Below are 18308 nucleotides of genomic sequence, written 5' to 3' on the forward strand. Positions count from 1 at the left end.
ATATCCTTAGGCGATACTGTTGGTTCATTGATTGTGCTTACAGTTAGCCTAAAGTAAGTGAATTTGTATTTGATTTTGAAGAGCCTAGTAATAGGGAATGTTTTATATTTTCATGATTAATTGAGTGACACATTACCTTCAGCTATACAGAATATCTCACCACCATGCATTTCCATCTCCCCTCTCTCTCCTTTATTCCTTTCTTGAGCTCGCAGATGTTGGAACAGTGCTCCAAGGACTTGCTTCCATTCAGCTACAAGAGCATTAGTGAGGCCAGGTACTGATGTTGGGTGTTTAGGCCTGGCTCGCAGTCGGCGTCCCAAATGTGTTCGATGGGGTTGAGGTCAGGGCTCCAACAAACCCTTTCTGTATGGACCTGGCATATAGAGTTTGGGCGGAATATCACCTGTCTGGCAGCGAGAGCATGCTCCTTAAACAGTGGTCGATTCGTGGAGGGAAATAAGTGTTCTTCAATGTATATTTATTTCTCAGCTTCTCATATTAAGCACATGCTCTGCTATAAAACCAAAGTAGCCTGCAAAACGGACTGGCAGGAAAGCGTGGGGCCTCCATTTTCTATTCGAGTGCATACGGATGACTTATTATTTTCCCATGCTCCTGTTCCTGCCAATTTGATAATGGGCCATTCTAAATCAAAACTAATTTGACATATTAGTAAAGACAAGATTATATTGAGAATAGTCTGATGGGTGAAAATATGATCACTTGATGAGAGAACAGCTGTGCAGCCCGAGGCAAGAAACAGAGCGCAAGGTTTTTGTTGCTACTTTCTCAAAACATCAATAGCCTATAGTCGGACCATGCAGCCCATATATGTTTGGATTTCTAAGACATTCTAAGGTTTGTCTCATTTACAACTTAAGTTGCCAACTAACTCTAAATCTAGTATATACATTAGGACCTGTTTCAAATGTTCTCTTTTACCTCAACATAGACGTGCTTTTACACCTGCATTGCTTGCTGTTTGGGGTTTTAGGCTGGGTTTCTGTACAGCACTTTGAGATACCAGCTGATGTAAGAAGGGCTTTATAAATACATTTGATTGACTTCATATGAGCACTCGCTCTGTAACGGGAAAATATCCTATCTATTTTATTCAGCTAAGTTCAATTATATTCTTCTTACTATAAAATCAGATAAAATAAAGGCACAGGACTAAGCATAACTTGTCAGCTAAATGTAAAAGCCTTACAGACTAAGGAATGGAGCATAGCCAGATAACAAAGGTCTTACAGTAGGCCAACTCATATTCTGTTCTTCTGAAATCCATTTTCTTCAAATCATGTTTCTTTAGACCTGACTAAAATAAATAATGGATTTATTGTGATGATGTATATTAAATTGATTCATGAGACGTTTTTAACTGTAGATGTTCCAAAGAGCTTGTTTTTGTGGAGGCCTGGAGAGTCTAAACGTGTTTATGTTCGTTAACGGTCAATTACCGTGAGACCGGCAGTCGTTTGTATGACAATAACCCGGCTGACAAAATGTCATGAACGCCACAGCCCTAGGCTCACCTCATTTGCCACCTGTTTGTCTCCAACAGACTTTGTGTGATTGGTTCTTCGACCAGTCAGTGATCCACTGAACAAATCTCATTGTGAGACATCGAAAAAGAACCAAAACTTCCCTGAAATTCTTCTCATAGTGAGCGGTTTCTCTATTATCTGGAGTGAGACTGAGGAAAACATTATGTACTGGTTTGTAAGTAATTCAACCAACCACAGTGACAGACAGTGGAATTTATGTTTGGCAGCTGGTATGGCCTGTTTTAGTATCATCTTACATCTTGAAACAACTAGACAGGACAAAGTAACGTGAGGAACCCCTTCTTTCCATAAAAGTAAGGCATTTTGTTTAGTAGTTATGTATACAGCGTCAATTAATACAATTAATTGTCACTTAAAGCAACAAACACCATGAAAAAGGTCTGAATTCCTGTGTGAACCCGAGGCAGTAGGGGTAACTAACTACAGTAATTAACATTGTCCTTAAAGGTGTGTATCAGCAGTTTTCATAGACATGAATATCCTCAGAGAACTATCTCCCTGAGACTCATGCATCCCATCAGATTACCATTAAGTGACTCCATTGTATTGTCCTGAAAACAAACAAATCCCACCACACACAGCAATACATACTCTACCCTTTGAGAATGAGTCTGTCAAGTGCGAAGTTCATTTGCATCTGTATATGCCACCAAAACAACTCTCTTCCACCCACCTCCACCACGTCCATTGTGAACCCATCAGATAGAGGTTGACAGAAACACAAGTCTGGACGCTATGCAGAGGAGATGGATCCTGTGCATTGTGAGCATCAGATAGCCCCTTGTCAGGGTTAGTATTGATCCAATGCTCCACTGCTCCATTGTGAGAGCAGCAGCTGCTTCTGCGGCCTTTTAGATAAGCTTGTGGGAAAATGAAATTATCTTGAAAATAAATAAGCTTTCAGTGTTCCTACACGAAAAGGTTCACTTTATTCAACACTCCATTGCTTTGGAATAAAAACGCTGTCGTTGTCTCCCTCCTGAACACGAAAGCGACAAATAAATAGTAGCATTCAACTTCAGGTGCTGGAAATCATGTAGTGAGAAACAGCTTTATATATGTTTTATTCTAACTATCAGAGGTAGAAATATTTTGTTACTGTACTTAAGTACTTTTTAGGGTATCTGTACTTTACTATTTCTATCGACTTTTACTTGACTACATAAAAAAAAAAAAAATGTAAAAGTATACTTTTACTCCGGTACATTTCGCCTGATAACTTCATTACCCACTAGAAAATCAAATCAATCTGAAGCTGGAAGAAAAACAACGAGTCATGTTGGTGAAAAGATGCAAGCAACGTCGGCTAGTCTGCGCGCTGATGGGTGAACTTGTTTTGATATGCAGCAGGCGACGACATGCAAGCAGAGCAGAGTCAATCCTCATATGCTTGGGAAAATCCAAGGGTCCTAAAGTGTAAACCACACCCACCCGGAGCCTGTCACCTGCAAAACGATCATCCACTCAATCGCACAATCATGTCCGACATCGCTCTACCATCACCCACTGATGGGGACAAACACCCATGGCTGTTTCTAAAATAAATGTTTTATTTTCTCGGAATGAAGAAATGTTTACCAAAAATTCAGGAAATACTAGCGTTCAAGAACTCGCCATAGAATCTAAAAAAACACATATAGGTAAGCCTACTGTTAGCTTGCTAGCTAGCTAAAATAACGTTAGTATGCTAGCTAATGATACTTATATTAGCATGCTAGCTAACATTAGCTAACCTAGGTAACTAGCCCACATTTGCTAATGCAACAAGCAGTGTTAGTTGATGCTAGCTAATCTTATACCTAAATAGTTGAATAACTACCTAACCTAAAATGTGCCCAGATTCGGGAGCTTTGTTAATTAACACAATCTAACTAAACTGACGTGAGCTAACTAGTAGTTTACGAATTTGGAAATCGGATACTCAGTTTACTCAGATTGCTTTAGCAAACAAAGCTTCCGAATCTGCGCACATTTGTGTCAGCTAATGTTAGTCTAGCCAAATACATTTTTCCCTAAACACACCTGGGCAAGCTAGCTAACTAACATTAGGTTTTGAATTTTAGCTAACACTCACTAGTTTAGCTAGTTAGCTAGCCATTTTATTCCTTGTGTTCGTTGATACAGTTGTTCTTCTTACCTAGCTAATTACTGTAGACTTAAGGTATTGACGTAACCTACTAGCTAGATCAATTAACATATTTTTTTCTCGTTGTAATATTAAATGGTGGTCACAATCTCTCACTTAAATTACATTATTCATAGCTTTAAAATTAGGATCCTATCCCTTAAGTATTTGGTGATGGTAGTTATCTAGCTAAGTAACTAATGTATTTTTCTTTTCCTTTTATTATTATTTCAGAGAAAGCATGTATACCACCTCTTAAGGATCGGACCCTTTTTTCAATTTTCGCCTAAAATTACATACCCAAATCTAACTGCCTGTAGTTCAGGACCTGAAGCAAGGATATGCATATTCTTGATACCATTTGAAAGGAAACACTTTCAAGTGTTTGTGAAATGTGAAATTAATGTAGGAGAATATAACACATTAGATATGGTAAAAGATAATACAAAGATATTTTATTTTCTTTCAAATGCAAGGCACAATTTAGATTTTGGCCACTAGATGGCAGCAGTGTATGTGCAACGTTTTAGACTGATCCATTGCACTGATCCATTGCATTGCTGTTGAAAATGTTGTATCAAGTCTGCCCATATCTGGTCAATTGATACATTTTCAAGCACATAACTATAGAGGACATACAAAAATGATATGGTGAAAAAACTCTTTTTTTTTTACATACTCCCAGGAATGTCATAAATTATGGATAATTAGCTTCCCTACAGAAAATACACAAAACTTCACACATCTAGATAGGGGGAAGGGAGGGGGGGCAGACATAGCAGGGGTTAAAACTGTAGAACCCAGTTCCTACATTTGAATATAAAAATGGATTTGATCAAATAAAACTATGCTACATTTTATCTCTGGGACCCCCAGGATGACAAATCAGAGCAAGATTACTGAATGTAAGTACATTATTTTTGTTGTTTTGTTGACAGTTTTTTGTTGTTGTGCACTCTCCTCAAACAATAGCATGGTGTTTTTTCACTGTAATAGCTACCGTAAATTGGACAGTGCAGTTAGATTAACAAGAATTTAAGCTTTCTGCCCATATAAGACATGTCTATGTCCTGGGAAATTGTCTTGTTACTTCCAACATCATGCTAATTAAATTATCGCATGTTAGCTCAACCTTCCCAAGGAGGGTACACCGATCCCGTAAAGGTATTAAGAAGTATGGAGAACTGACAGCAAACACACTGAAGAGAAAACATGTCCCTGAGACACCCTCCACCATCAAGCAGTGCACATTACTGAAGACAGTAAAAAAATCCATTGACAAAGCTGTGGTGAAATATGTGGTCCAAGGACTTCAACCATTCGCTGTTGAAGAACAAGAAGCATTCAGAGAGTTTGTGCAGGATCTGCAGCCTAACTCAAAGATTTCCCACACTGTGCTCCAGGATTGATGAAGCATCCAAGGAAATTAATAAGAAGGTGACTGAGGCCATGAGAGGAGTTGACCACCTTGCCACCACCACCGACTGCTGGTCTGCAAGAAGACAGAGCTTCATTGGTGTTACAGCACATTGGATAGACCCTGACCGTCTCAACAGACACTCTGCAGCCCTGGCCTGTAAACGATTGGGAGGCTCGCACACCTAAGATTGTAAAAACAACAACAGACAATGGCTCTAACTTCTTGAGAGCTTTCCAAGATTTGAAGAAGATGATAACAACGAGGCAGTCAAAGTAGTGGGAGGAGGTGGTGAAGCAGCTCAGCCAGGACAAGACGACGGTGAAGAGGAATAACAGGAGATTGAAGAAGTGGAGTTTGTTGATGTGGCAACGATCCTGAATGAAGATGATGGTTTTGAGTACCAGCTGCCGAAGCACTAGCATTGTGCTTGCCACCTACTCAACTTAGGATCTACAGTCGATGCCCTGAAAGCAGCATCCAGTGAGGCTTACAAAAGAAGTGTCCTGTTCAACATTTGGCAAGTGCCAAGCACTTTTGAACAACTGCGGGAGATCCAAACTTGCAGCCGAAACCATTTAAGATACTTGTGACCACCATCTGCTGCGCCCGATTGCTACAATGTGGAACTCCTGGTTCATGGCTGTAGAAAGACTCCTGAGGATCGTCGAAGACAACGGAGAGGCGGCCGTCAGAGTTTCAATCCAGCTGATCTTGCCTTCCTCACATAGTATGCTGCCACCATGAGCCCAGTGGCAAAGGCCAACAACACATCCTGCTGGCTGAAACCAATGTCCAGATGCGGTGGCTACTTCCAACTACCAACCTGCAGATCACAAAACTTGACCGAATCAAGTTGTCCCTGAGGTACTGTAAGCCTCTGGTGGATGTGCTACAACTGGGACTGAAGAAGCACATCAGCCACGTTTCAAGACCTTGAGCTGATTGCAGCTGCAATCCTTCTCCCCAAATTCACAACAGACGACGCCACCACCAGAATGGGTAAGATAAAATGTGGTTAATTAACAATATTTTTATTATTCATAAACAACTTTGTATGGTGTACATTTTGACACTTCCATAGATTTGAGAATCACCCATTTAAACTACAATAATGACTTTGTGGTTCAGTCCAATTTTTATTTAGCCTTTTATTTAACTAGGCAAGTCAGTTATTACTTATTTTCAATGACGGCCTAGGAACAGTGGGTTAACTGCCTTGTTCAGGGGCAGAACGACAGATTTTTTTAACCTTGTCATCTCAGTGATTTGATCTTGCAACCTTTTGGGTATTAGTCCAACTCTCTAACCACTAGACTACCTGCCACCCCAATGGGCCACCCCAAGCCTACTTAGCCCCGTTGCTCGATTGATATAGATGGGGGGGGTTTATGTAGACTCGCAAAAAAACATAACTGCATGATTTATATTGTCATCTCCCTTGTATTTATGGAATAGACTACATCAAGGACCACATGGAAGAACCCTTGCTGCAGCTAGGTGATGGCACCAGTTCATCAGATAAGGAGGACTTCTTCTCTGCCATGATGAGGTCTCAAGCACAAGAAAGCTCCAGCTGGACCTGGCCTGTTCAGCTGATCATATGGAGTTGCTCGAGTCCTTCCCAGCAGTCTGTAAGCTGTCTCTGTGGCTGAACACGCCCTTACCTGCCTCAGCTGCCTGTGAAAGGCTGTTCAGTATTGCAGGACTTGTTTTCCGCCCAAGGAGAGCAAGGCTGTATTCCAGAAACCAGCTTTTACTGAAGATGATTCGCAAATTCTTCAACTTCAATTAAAGACAGCTTAATGCTAGCAAGCCCAAGGACAAGGATGCCTTATGTGTTTTGTTAATTTATGTTTAAAATTCACACAAGTTATAGGTGTCCTTGTTACAAAGGTATGACCTGACAGACTGCTTTCTAATGTAGTTCCATCAGTGGTGAGCTCATCATCTACATCTTTTAAAACATTTCTATAAGATTGCTTACGTTTACTGGCTATATTCCTTCATTAAGGCATAATTTGATTTAGTCTGTAAGAGATGTATGTTCAAGTGTTGCCTATTTGAGAATCGATGTTCTTTTTTTTTTATCTGAGCACTTCTTGCATCCGTAAGACTGTTACCTTTCAGAAAAACTCCAGTTCAAACCAAATAAAAGGTTTGGCTGTCTTGCTTTATAGATTTACCGCTCTTACTTTTCATACTTTTCCTTTTTCTACTTAAGCACATTTAATTTCAGGAACTTTAAGACATTTACTCAAGTCGTATTCTAATGGGTGACTTTCACTTTTACTTCAGTCTTTTTCCAGTAAGGTGTCTTTACTTTTACTCACGTATGGCTTTTGGGTATTTTTTCCACCACTGCTAACAATTGCCCTTTTATTTATATTTCAATTTATATCATCAATGAAAAGTAATCAATTCTTATGGGTAAAAAAAAACAATGTGCATAGTTTATGATGTATACCTGTCTTTTCCTTATAGGTTCACTGATCATTATGGTATTTGTCACTGTTACTGGGTAAGTCACCACCTCCGGGTCTACCTGCCTATGGTATCTCACTGAGCCATGAATGGCGCTGAGACCCTCCCAGGGATGAGTCATAGCCCCTGCCTGGGCTGACACCAGCACCTCATTCACAGCCAATAATGAGACATGCTAATGAGAAGGCTGGCCGCCCTACATGCTAGCCATTATGCAGTGCTGTGATTCATGCTCTGTTCTGTAGGAAACCATCATCAGGCCTGGTGCATTGTGGGTCCAGAGATTAACTCCATGATGAAGTCTTTCTACAGTATCAGGGCGATTATATTTGATCTATGTCTCTCATTCTCCGGCCTTGTGGTGAAGGAAATCAGAGAGGAACTGCTTATGGTGTGCATGTGAATGGATTCAATATTGGCTTCATGCAATGTAAAATACATGTGGTCTACTTGATTTAATATTGAACATGTTATATTGAAAACCTTGTTTTAGTTTTCACCAGGGGCACAACTTTCACTGGGGACAGGGGATCATGTCCCCTCCACATTTTGACATTTTGAAAACTAGTGTTTATTCGCAGTGCTGAAATAGTATTGTAACTGGCATGTAACGTTACCTAATGTTTCATACCCTCTAGACTGAGTTGAATGAATAAGCTTTGCTAGCTAGCGGCTACCACAGCCAGGTCAGCTCTAGCCTCTAGTTATCTGTGGGATAGCGATATGAGGTGGCTATTATTACTATCTAACAGCTGTTGTTTGTATGGAAATGTTTTGTAGCCTTTGTTTGGTCCAGTTTCAGAAGTAAATTAACTTGGCTAGTTTTCGCCAGTTGATGTACCTTTAGAGAGAGCTGGCCAAAAATTGGCTAATGTTAGCTATTATTTTTGCCTCAATCACACTAGGCCTGAATCAATGATGAAACCATCGGCCAAACAATTGAATATTGATATTCTGACTAGTTTTCAGTGCAATGTGGGTTTTATTAGTCAGTATGGCAATGTAACATTATTGATCTGTCAGTTTCCATAACTAATTCCCTACTTTTCACACGGACACAGTAATAAACAGCTCAATTGTTACAGGCTTCACTGTCATGGTGCATAGTAGAGGTCTGGGCCAGACCGATTTCTTCATCCCGCCCACACCAGCTGGTTTTCTGTCCGACTACCACCCTCTGCCCACTGGTTCTAAACCCAACCACAGTCCCACAATGTTATTCTAGGCGTATGTGACGCAGCTCACTTGCCAGCCATGGTCCCAGCAATTCTGCGCTTCTCCGCCCATGCATAGGCTATACAGTACCCTACTCTATTTTATTGAGACCATATGCGCACCTGATCTCGCTGGTATGGCTATTGAACTGGAAGCAGCAAGAATGATGACAGCGACACTTCCTACGTTTTGCATAGGCCTATAGGATATAGCCGACCTTTTAGGAGGATGAGACAAATAAATTAGTAATCAATACTTATTGGAAATGAAAATGCTCAACGTTTGCTCACCACAGTAGCCTAACCTATGTGCGCAATGTGCTTTTTCCTTTTCAATGATGATCAAATGTTTTGATTTTACTTCAACTCACGTTGGTTGAGCGCCCTCCTCTTCTTTCCATGATCAATATTTATTTGCAGACACTGTAGCATACTACAATCTAATCATGTTTAAGTTAATTTAATGTTCAAGTTAACTGCCATGTGATTCTCCGCCCAAATATGTGCTTTTAAAACAATGGGTAGACTAACGCATACAAAGCAGAAAGAGGACAGTTTCCAAATCATCTGGAACGCATTTTGTTGTGTTACAGCCTGATTTTTTTTTAAATCACCCATGTACACACAATACCCCATCATAAGGTGAAAACATGTTTTTAGAAATGTTTGCAAATGTATTGAAAATGAAATACAGAAATATATCGTTCATACCGCTGAGTCAATACATGTTAGAATCACCTTGGCAGCAGTCTTTGCTACAATATTTACAAAAATATTTTCCAAAATGTTCAAGCTCTGTCAAATTGGTTTTGATCATTGCTAGACAACCATTTTCAAGTCTTGTCATAGTGGAGTAACTACAATGTTGTTTATCCATCCTCAGTTTTCTCCGATCACAGCCATTAAACTCTGTAATGGTTTTAAAAAGTTACCAATGGCCTCATGGTGAAATCATCTGAGAGGTTTCCTTCCTCTCCAGCAACTGAGTAAGGAAGGATGCCTGTTGTTGTGACTGGGTATATTGATACAGTATCCAAAGTGTAATTAATAACTTCACCACGCTCAAAGGGATATTCAATGTCTGCTTTTTTTTACCATCTACCAATAGGGGCCCTTCTTTGCGAGGCAATGGAAAACCTCCCTGGTCATTGTGGTTGAAATTCACTGCTCGATGGAGTGACCTTACAGACAAAATGTGGAAAAACAGGGTGGTCATGATAAAGCATATCTCTCTCTCTCTCTCTCTCTCTCTCTCTCTCTCTCTCTCTCTCTCTCTCTCTCTCTCTCTCTCAGTGGTGACACTTTATAAGTTCCAGCTAAGGGAAAGGTGCGGGTGGGGGAGGGTTTCAAAAGGGTAAGTGATTGCCCTCTAGGGGGCGAGGGGAAAAAAACAGGCCCCAACCTCCAATAGCACTGCTGGCTGCCACCCAGAGCACGACAACAGGGGTGCAGTCTGATCTGAACACTAGCAGGGAGGGAGACCTACGCTGTACTGCTGCCTCCTGACACAGCAAAGGAGAGAGGAACTATTAGCACATCGTTACAACACTGTATATAGAAATAATGACATTTTAAATGTCTTTATTATTTTGGAAATTCTGTGAGTGTAATCTTTACCGTAGATTTTTATGGTTTATTTCACTTTTGTTTATTATCTACTTCACTTTCTTTGGCAATGTTAACATATTTCCCATGCCAATAAAGCCCTTAAATTGAAATTGAATTGAGAGGGAGACCAGACGTTGCATGGTGTTTAGTGCATGCATGCACCTAGACGGGCGTCAGGCCACATCAACATTATGCTAAAGAGCAATAAGCATCGACAGGACGCTCTTTATAATATATTAGATACAGTTGGTTGATTACTTTTTTTTGAGTGGTTATAAATGGATTAATATTATACTACTAAACATTGTTTTAAAAAATATTATTATTATAAAATCAACAAAATGTACATTGCTCATCATAGTGTAAATTATTAGAGCATTATTAGAGCAAATGATCCTAAAAACAGGTGAACTAATGACATTTTTAAAAGTATTTATTAAACAGCTGCATGCGATTAACAAGGCCTGAAACGTGTGATTCTGTTGTTGCCATTTAGCCTAATAACTTTGAATTACTCTAAAGGCTACTGAGGTCCACACGCCACTGACGATACAATGTATCCAGTCCGCGCGCTGCAACAGTGTCCAAGCGCCACCTTCAGTGTATCCAATTTAGGCGAAAAAAGAAACAACTGTAAACTGATACATTTTCTAGGCGCGTGAGTCGGATACATTATTACTGGGCTACCTGTGCGTATCTCCAACTCTTTCCATGCTGACAATCTGACTGCATTTCTTTCAGCACGACTAAAATCATAAATGGAGAGAGTTTTACAATTTGCGCTCCTCATTGGTTGTGAGTTAAGTGTATGTTTAATATGCATGTCTCGCGCAGCATGGGTCCAGACACCCGTACAACACTACCCACCTCCAAATCCCACCTCCAAATCCCACCTCCAATGGGAGCTAGGGAGGGCGGTCTAAAGGGTTAAGGGACTGTATGGACTCTGTTGGGCGGAGTGGAGGGGACGTGATTGGACACTTATCAATGACGTAATGGACATGAAAAACCCAATAACTAGTTAAGAAGGCAGTTTGTAAATCTGGAAAAGAGAACCGAGTTTGAGACATAGAGGACGTGGACGCGTTGGTGAAGCGAATACAAAAGACTTGGCAGTGGGCTGTTAGATACGGCAACGTCTGGGGGGAAGATAACTTTAAAAAGAGACCATGGTGCAGCACACCGACAACAGCGAGACGGAGGGTAGCATGTCCAGGGAGGCTACAGATTCAGAGGAGAGCGAATTTATGGCTTGCAGCCCCGTGCCGATAAACCCAGACTGGTGCAAGACAGCAACCGGTCATATAAAGAGACCTATGAATGCATTTATGGTTTGGTCTAAAATTGAAAGGAGAAAGATCATGGAGCAGTCTCCGGACATGCATAACGCAGAGATTTCCAAAAGGCTGGGAAAGCGATGGAAGATGCTAAAGGACAGTGAAAAGATTCCCTTCATCAGGGAAGCAGAGAGACTCAGGTTAAAACACATGGCTGATTATCCCGATTACAAGTATAGACCCAAGAAAAAGCCAAAGCTCGACAGTTCAAAACCATCAGCACCATTTCCAGAGAAATCTAGCAGCAAAATGGCAAAGACTCCCGGTAAGAAATGCTCAAAAATAAAGGCTAAGACCCAATCTAAATCGTCTCACAGCTACGGAGATGACCGTGTGTTCCCCAAAATTACAAAAACGGTTAAAACTGAACTCACAGACGATGATGACGCCGATGAATACGAGGAGGCCTATGGTATGCGGATTAAACAGGAGGACGAGGAGCAGATGAGGCTGTATAATGTAGCAAAAGTTCCCGCGAGTCCAACTTTGAGCTCCTCGGCTGAGTCCGAGGGGACCAGCATGTACGAAGAAGTACGGAATGCGGCACCGAACAGACTGTTTTACAATTTCAAAAACATTACCAAGCAGAGCACAATGTACCCTGCTTCCGTCTCACCAGCATCTTCTAGGTCAGTTTCCACATCTTCCAGTTCCAGCGAGGACGCGGACGACTTGCTTTTTGACTTCAGTTTAAATTTCGCCCCCAGCGCTCACGGACAGGAGCTGGGAAACACGAATTCAGGAAATCTTTCCCTCTCTCTTGTGGATAAAGATTTGGACTCTTTCAGCGAGGGCAGTCTGGGCTCTCACTTTGAATTTCCAGACTATTGCACACCAGAGCTCAGTGAAATGATAGCAGGGGACTGGTTGGAGGCGAACTTTTCTGACTTGGTGTTCACATACTAAATGTAAAGTATCCGAGTAGTAACAGAGAATGATAAATGAAATGATGTCCTGTTCAAGTTGTTCCTATAGCCCTGCCTCCTCTGTGGTTTCTAGGGGTCCGGGGGAGGAGACGAGGTGAGGTTTGAGGAATTAGATGCTTATGAAGCTGGTAGCCTACTGTAGCAAAAAAAAAAGTCTGCAGACGTTTTTCTGGCAGCATGACAGGGTTTTATGGATTTTTCTGTAGGTCTACAATTACTATTAAACTAAAACGGACCGCAAAGGGAAACATCTGTGAACTTCTATGCATCTTATCCTCTTAAAACTACAGGGAGCTGAACACGTAGGACTGTGGACTGACCTAAAGAAAATCTGTGAACTGACATCGTTCAGGATGTTACTTTTGCAACGGTTTTATGTCATTTCTATATGCCGCAAACGTTTTTTTTTTTTTGTAACTGATTCCGTTTACCTCCTGATTTGAAATTAAGCAGCCTAAACCTCTTCAGAATACAGGTGTGGAGGAAACATTTTGATACATAACAGACCTCATCTTTTTAAAAGAAAAGTAAGATATTTTCAGGCATATTTTTGTACAGTTAAAAGGGAATGTTCTTACTGTGCTTTCAGTGAGTTTCAGGCACTTCTTCCCTTTATCATTTGTTTTTCGCATGCAAGGAAGTCCTGGTTTTAAGGATTAAGTTAAATTAAAACTTGCATCAAAATGCCTTGTGGATTTTAAGGTTTTGTACAGTTGTAGAGCAGATTTGTTCAGTATTTGTAGACGATACAATGGCATCACGGGGACAACATACCTCAGTGCTGGGACTAGTTTCAAGATTGTATATGTACTGTAATATAGTAAAGTTAGGAGTTTATGTATATCATACTCGTGATATGTGGATGGGTCCCAAATCGCAGGTGTGAAACTGGATTTTGGTATTTTTTATGGCACATACTGTTTTTCCCCCTCATTGTTTGTGCAATATATACTCTTAAAATACAGACCATCTGCATTTTTGTAGCAAGTGATGGAAAAACAGCCTTGTGCACTGTCAACATCATTATCTGTCATGATGCGGAGGTCTGCCTTGACAGAAAATGAATAAATCAGCTGGAACTGATACAAAATGACTTAATATGGCCATGTGGTGTGATACATTTAAAAGACAAAACAGATACCAATTTGAATTTTATTTGACCCACTAGTTTACATATTGGGCATATCCAAAACATATCTCAACCAAGCTGTAAAACCCCAAACTTCTGGAAGGGAAAAAAAAATAGAAGTACTGCAAGTGGCATATTTTTATGTGGGTGGTCTGGCAAAAGTCAAACGAGCAAAGCAAAAAAGAACATTCCATAGTCCTGTTTCATGAAATGAAACTTTTTTATTTGAAACTGAAGACTGCCTTCTTTTCTTAAACATTAAACCATAAACCTGTATTTATGTTTCTTGCACTTCAGAAAGATATTGTTTATTTTTTATGTGGGTCTTACATATGAAGTCTGTTTGAATACAATGTTTGGAACATGACCTAATTATATGCCGGGAAAATGTTAAAAGGTTCATGGCAGTAGTTATTTCACGTTCCAAGTGTGAATCTCTCTTTGACTCATCTTTTAATAAACAAGTACATACCACCATCAACTGTCCTTTCAGTTTGTGAATAATGCATTATGTAACACGTGCTACTTTGTTGATCGGTGAGATGGTGTCATGACAGAAAATGTTAGATGCGTATTTTTGTCAGAACAGACCGCTTCGTTGCCATAGAACACATATAAATTATATTGCATGGGAACAACAACAATATTGCTTAGTATATACATATTGCATAGGAATAGTAAATGATGAGTACATAACAACATTGCATATTGGCCAAACTCAACTGAAAGGGATTCAAACTGTAAAATTGCATTGAATAAAACGAACAGGTCTTCATACAAACTACAGTCTTGAAATATGTTGCAATCTACATTGAGTGTACAAAACAGTAGGAACACCTTCCCAATATTAATTTTCAACCCCTTTTGCCGTCAGAACAGCCTCAATTCGTCAGGGCATGGACTCTACAAGGTGTTGACTCCAATACTTCCCACAGCTGTGACAAGTTGGCTGGATGTCCTTTGGGTGGTCAATTCTTCATACACACGGGAAACAGTTGAGCGTGAATAACCCAGCAGCATTGCAGTTCTTGACACACTCAAACCGGTGCGCCTGACACCTACTACCATAGTCAAGGCTGTTACATTTGTCTTGCCCATTCACCCATTCACAATCCATGTCTCAATTGTCTCAAGCCTTAAAAATCCTTCTTTAATCTGTCACCTCCCCTTCATGTGGATATAACATGTGAAATGATGAGTGATCATAGCTGGATTCACCTAGTTAGTTTGTCATGGAAAGACTCTTTTGAACACTCAGTATATATGTTCTCCTGTTACTTGCATACTGTGCCTATAAGGACACCGTAGCTTTAAGAAATTGAAAATCAGTCTCCAGCAAACTGAGCAATGTGATTGGGGAGATTGCCCCTCCTCTTAGAAACGGTGTTGGTAACCAGAGAAGGCCCTCTCAGCATGTGTGCCTTCCTAGTGCCTACTGGCCAGTTTGCTCCCACTCAATGCCTGATTCAGAGTTTCCCATCTGAGCTAAAAGACAACACCTCAGTCCTAGAATAGAAATGATTACATTCCAAGAGGTAAGCGAATAGAACGCTCATCACTGCGTGCATCCATTCAACAGCGGTTTATCATTGCTGTTAACCGGGCAAACTGAAATATGTTCTAAAGCATTGACATGTACGTTATAAAAATGTCATGTTATCTTCACTATTTCATTTTTTTCAGCAAATATTGAAGCGAGAGGGATAGCGTCCTATCGGTTATTGATAGACCCATGTCAAATCTGATATGGATTTATGCGTGTAATAACAACAGCATAAGCATCACTCTTGACTCCTCATCCTTAGGGTGAAAAGTAAGACTTTCAGAAATACACATGACTTGAAGGTTGAGCAGTATGATCAATAGCATACATGTAGAAATGATGTTGGCAGCAACAGAGGTTGAGAATAAAGTTCTCAATCAACTAAAAACCCACATGAAATATAGTCTGTTGGATTACTTCAGTATAAACAAGACTGTATTGTAAAATACATGACATGATTGCTGTGTCGGTTGATGAATAGGGACCGTACATATACAGTGCCTTCAGAAAGCATTCCCTTGACTTATTCCACATTTTGATGTGTTGCAGCCTGAATTCAAAATGGATTAACTATAAGTGTCCTTACCCATCAACACACAATACCCCATAATCACGAAGTGAAAACATGATTTTAGAAATGTTTTGCAAACTTAATGAAAATGAAATACAGAAATATCTAATTTACTTAAGCATTCACAACCCTGAGTCAATACATGTTAGAATCAACTTTGGCAGCGATTACAGCGCTAAGTCTTTCTGGGTAAGTCTCTAAGAGCTCTGCACACCTGGATTGTACAACATTTGCACATTTTTATTTTTTAAATTCTTCAAGCTCTGCTAAGTTGGTTGTTGAACATTGCTAGACTGCCATTTTCATGTCTTGCTATTGGTTTTCAAGCTGATTTAGGTCAAAACTATAACTTTTTACTCATGAACATTCCGTGCTGTCTTGGTAAGCAACTCTAGGATATATTTGTGTTTTTGGTTATTTCCCTGCTGAAAGGTGAATTTGTCTCCCAGTGTCTGTTGGAATACATACTGAACCAGGTTTTCTTCTAGGATTTTGCTTGTGCTTACCTTTATTCCATTTATTTTTATCCTAAAAAATACTTCCTAGACCTTGTCGATGACAAGCATACCCATAAGATAATGCAGCCACCACCGTGCTTGAAACTATAAATACTGGTACTCAGTGATGTGTTGTGTTGGATTTGCCACAAACATAGCATTTTTAAAGTTTTTGCAGTTTTACTTTAGTGCCTTATATTGCGAACAGAATGCATGTTTTGGAATATTTTTATTCTGTACAGGCTTCCTTCCTTTTCTCTATCATTTAGTTCACTATTGTGGAGTAACTACAATGTTGTTGAACCATCAGTTGTCCATCACAGCCATAAAATTCTGTAACTGTTTTAAAGTCACCATTGGCCTCATGGTGAAATCCCTGAGCGGTTTCCTTCTTCTCCAGCAATTGAGTTAGGAAGGACGCCTTTGTAATGACTGCGTGTATTTATAAACCACCCAAAGTGTAATTTATAATTTCACCATGCTCAAAGGGATATTCACTGTCTGCTTTTTGTATTTTTCTCCATCTACTAATAGGTGGCCTGCTTTGCGAGGCATTGGGAAACCTCTTTCGTCTTTGTAGTTGAATTTGTGTTTGAAATTCACTGATCGACAGGGACCTTACAGATAAGTGTATGTGTGGGGCATAGAGATGAGTTAGTCAGTCAAAAATCATGTTAAAAACTATTATTGCACACAAAGTCCATGCAACATATGTGACTTCTTAAGCAAATTTTTACTCCTGAACTTCTTTAGGCTTGCCATAAAAAAAGGGTTAAATATTTGACTCAGCTTTAAATGTTTTATTTATTTGTACATCCTGCCTGATGGCAATGGTATAGGCTGGTTGCGGTGGTGTAATGGCGTGGGAAATGTTTTCTTGGCACACGTTATGTCCCTTCATACCAATTGAGCAATGTTTCCATTTCCCCCGAATAATTCATGCTGTTCTGGAGGCAAAGGGGGATCCGATAGATGGGTGTACCTAATGAACTGGTCACTGAGTGTATCTCAACCAGAATCCATATACATAGCACACAACAAAACTAATTTGTGATGGTTTTCACTTTTCATACTGTCGTCTGACATGGCTGACTTTAAAACCATGGAGATGCTGCCTTTGTCACCACTGAGAATAGGTGGACACAAAATGTCACCAGTAACCTATCAGAAGTCAGGAAGCGCCCTGCATGGCTAAAACTGATCTGTGCGAATCACACCAATGGAATCTAATGATGAATATTTGCCATGCGTGACTGCACAGGTTTAGCCCTCCCATTAAGTCAGTTTGCAAATCTGTAATAAAACATTTATCTAGCTATTACTTTACCTGACCTATTGGTCAAAGGTACTAATGGATTCCCTGGCAATTCCCAATAGAATCTGAACATTGATTTTGTGTTTCTCTGAAATATCTGCTCTGGGCTAATGCCATTGGTACACGGTGAAATGAAATTAGTGACCCGTTGAAATTTCCCTTCTATTTCCTCCTTAAATAAATAAATGGAAATCTAGAATGCTCGGGAGACATTGAATGAGATACCATCCAAGGCAAACTCCAGGCAGGGGAAAATGTCAGTGACAAAAGAAAGTAATTTCCAATCCCTTGAGCTCTTAAATCATTCATGTAACCCGGTATGTCATGGCCAAACGCTGTACGTGACACCTACACAAAGCCCTCTGCCAAAGAACTGAGGGGCTGATGGGTGATTTTCTGATTTGCCAAGTTACTTAAAACGGACATTCGAACAATTTCATCACCGTCTCGGCCCCGAGGCTCAGTCAAACCCTACGTGGCTCATTTCTGTCATACTCTGTCGCTGTCGAATCAGGCAATTATAAGGTATATTCGACGATTTGCACAGATCTCTGAGTCTTTCTCCTCCCAT

At 40.2% G+C, this 18308-nt stretch overlaps 1 protein-coding gene across 1 annotated transcript; it reads left to right on the forward strand.

Annotated features, from left to right (window-relative positions):
* The first annotated feature begins 11451 nt into the window (after positions 1-11451).
* On the forward strand, positions 11452-14288 carry sox11a (SRY-box transcription factor 11a). The gene has a single exon (XM_029675044.2). The coding sequence runs from the start codon at positions 11589-11591 to the stop codon at positions 12660-12662; it is 1074 nt and encodes a 357-aa protein (XP_029530904.1). The 5' UTR covers positions 11452-11588; the 3' UTR covers positions 12663-14288.
* The last annotated feature ends 4020 nt before the right edge of the window (positions 14289-18308 follow it).

The sequence above is a fragment of the Oncorhynchus nerka genome, linkage group LG12, assembly GCF_034236695.1.
Source record: "Oncorhynchus nerka isolate Pitt River linkage group LG12, Oner_Uvic_2.0, whole genome shotgun sequence".
Taxonomy (NCBI): domain Eukaryota; kingdom Metazoa; phylum Chordata; class Actinopteri; order Salmoniformes; family Salmonidae; genus Oncorhynchus; species Oncorhynchus nerka.

Coding starts and splice junctions, on each gene's coding strand:
- sox11a (XM_029675044.2), top strand. CDS start 11,589: ATGGTGCAGCACACCGACAACAGCGAGACGGAGGGTAGCATGTCCAGG.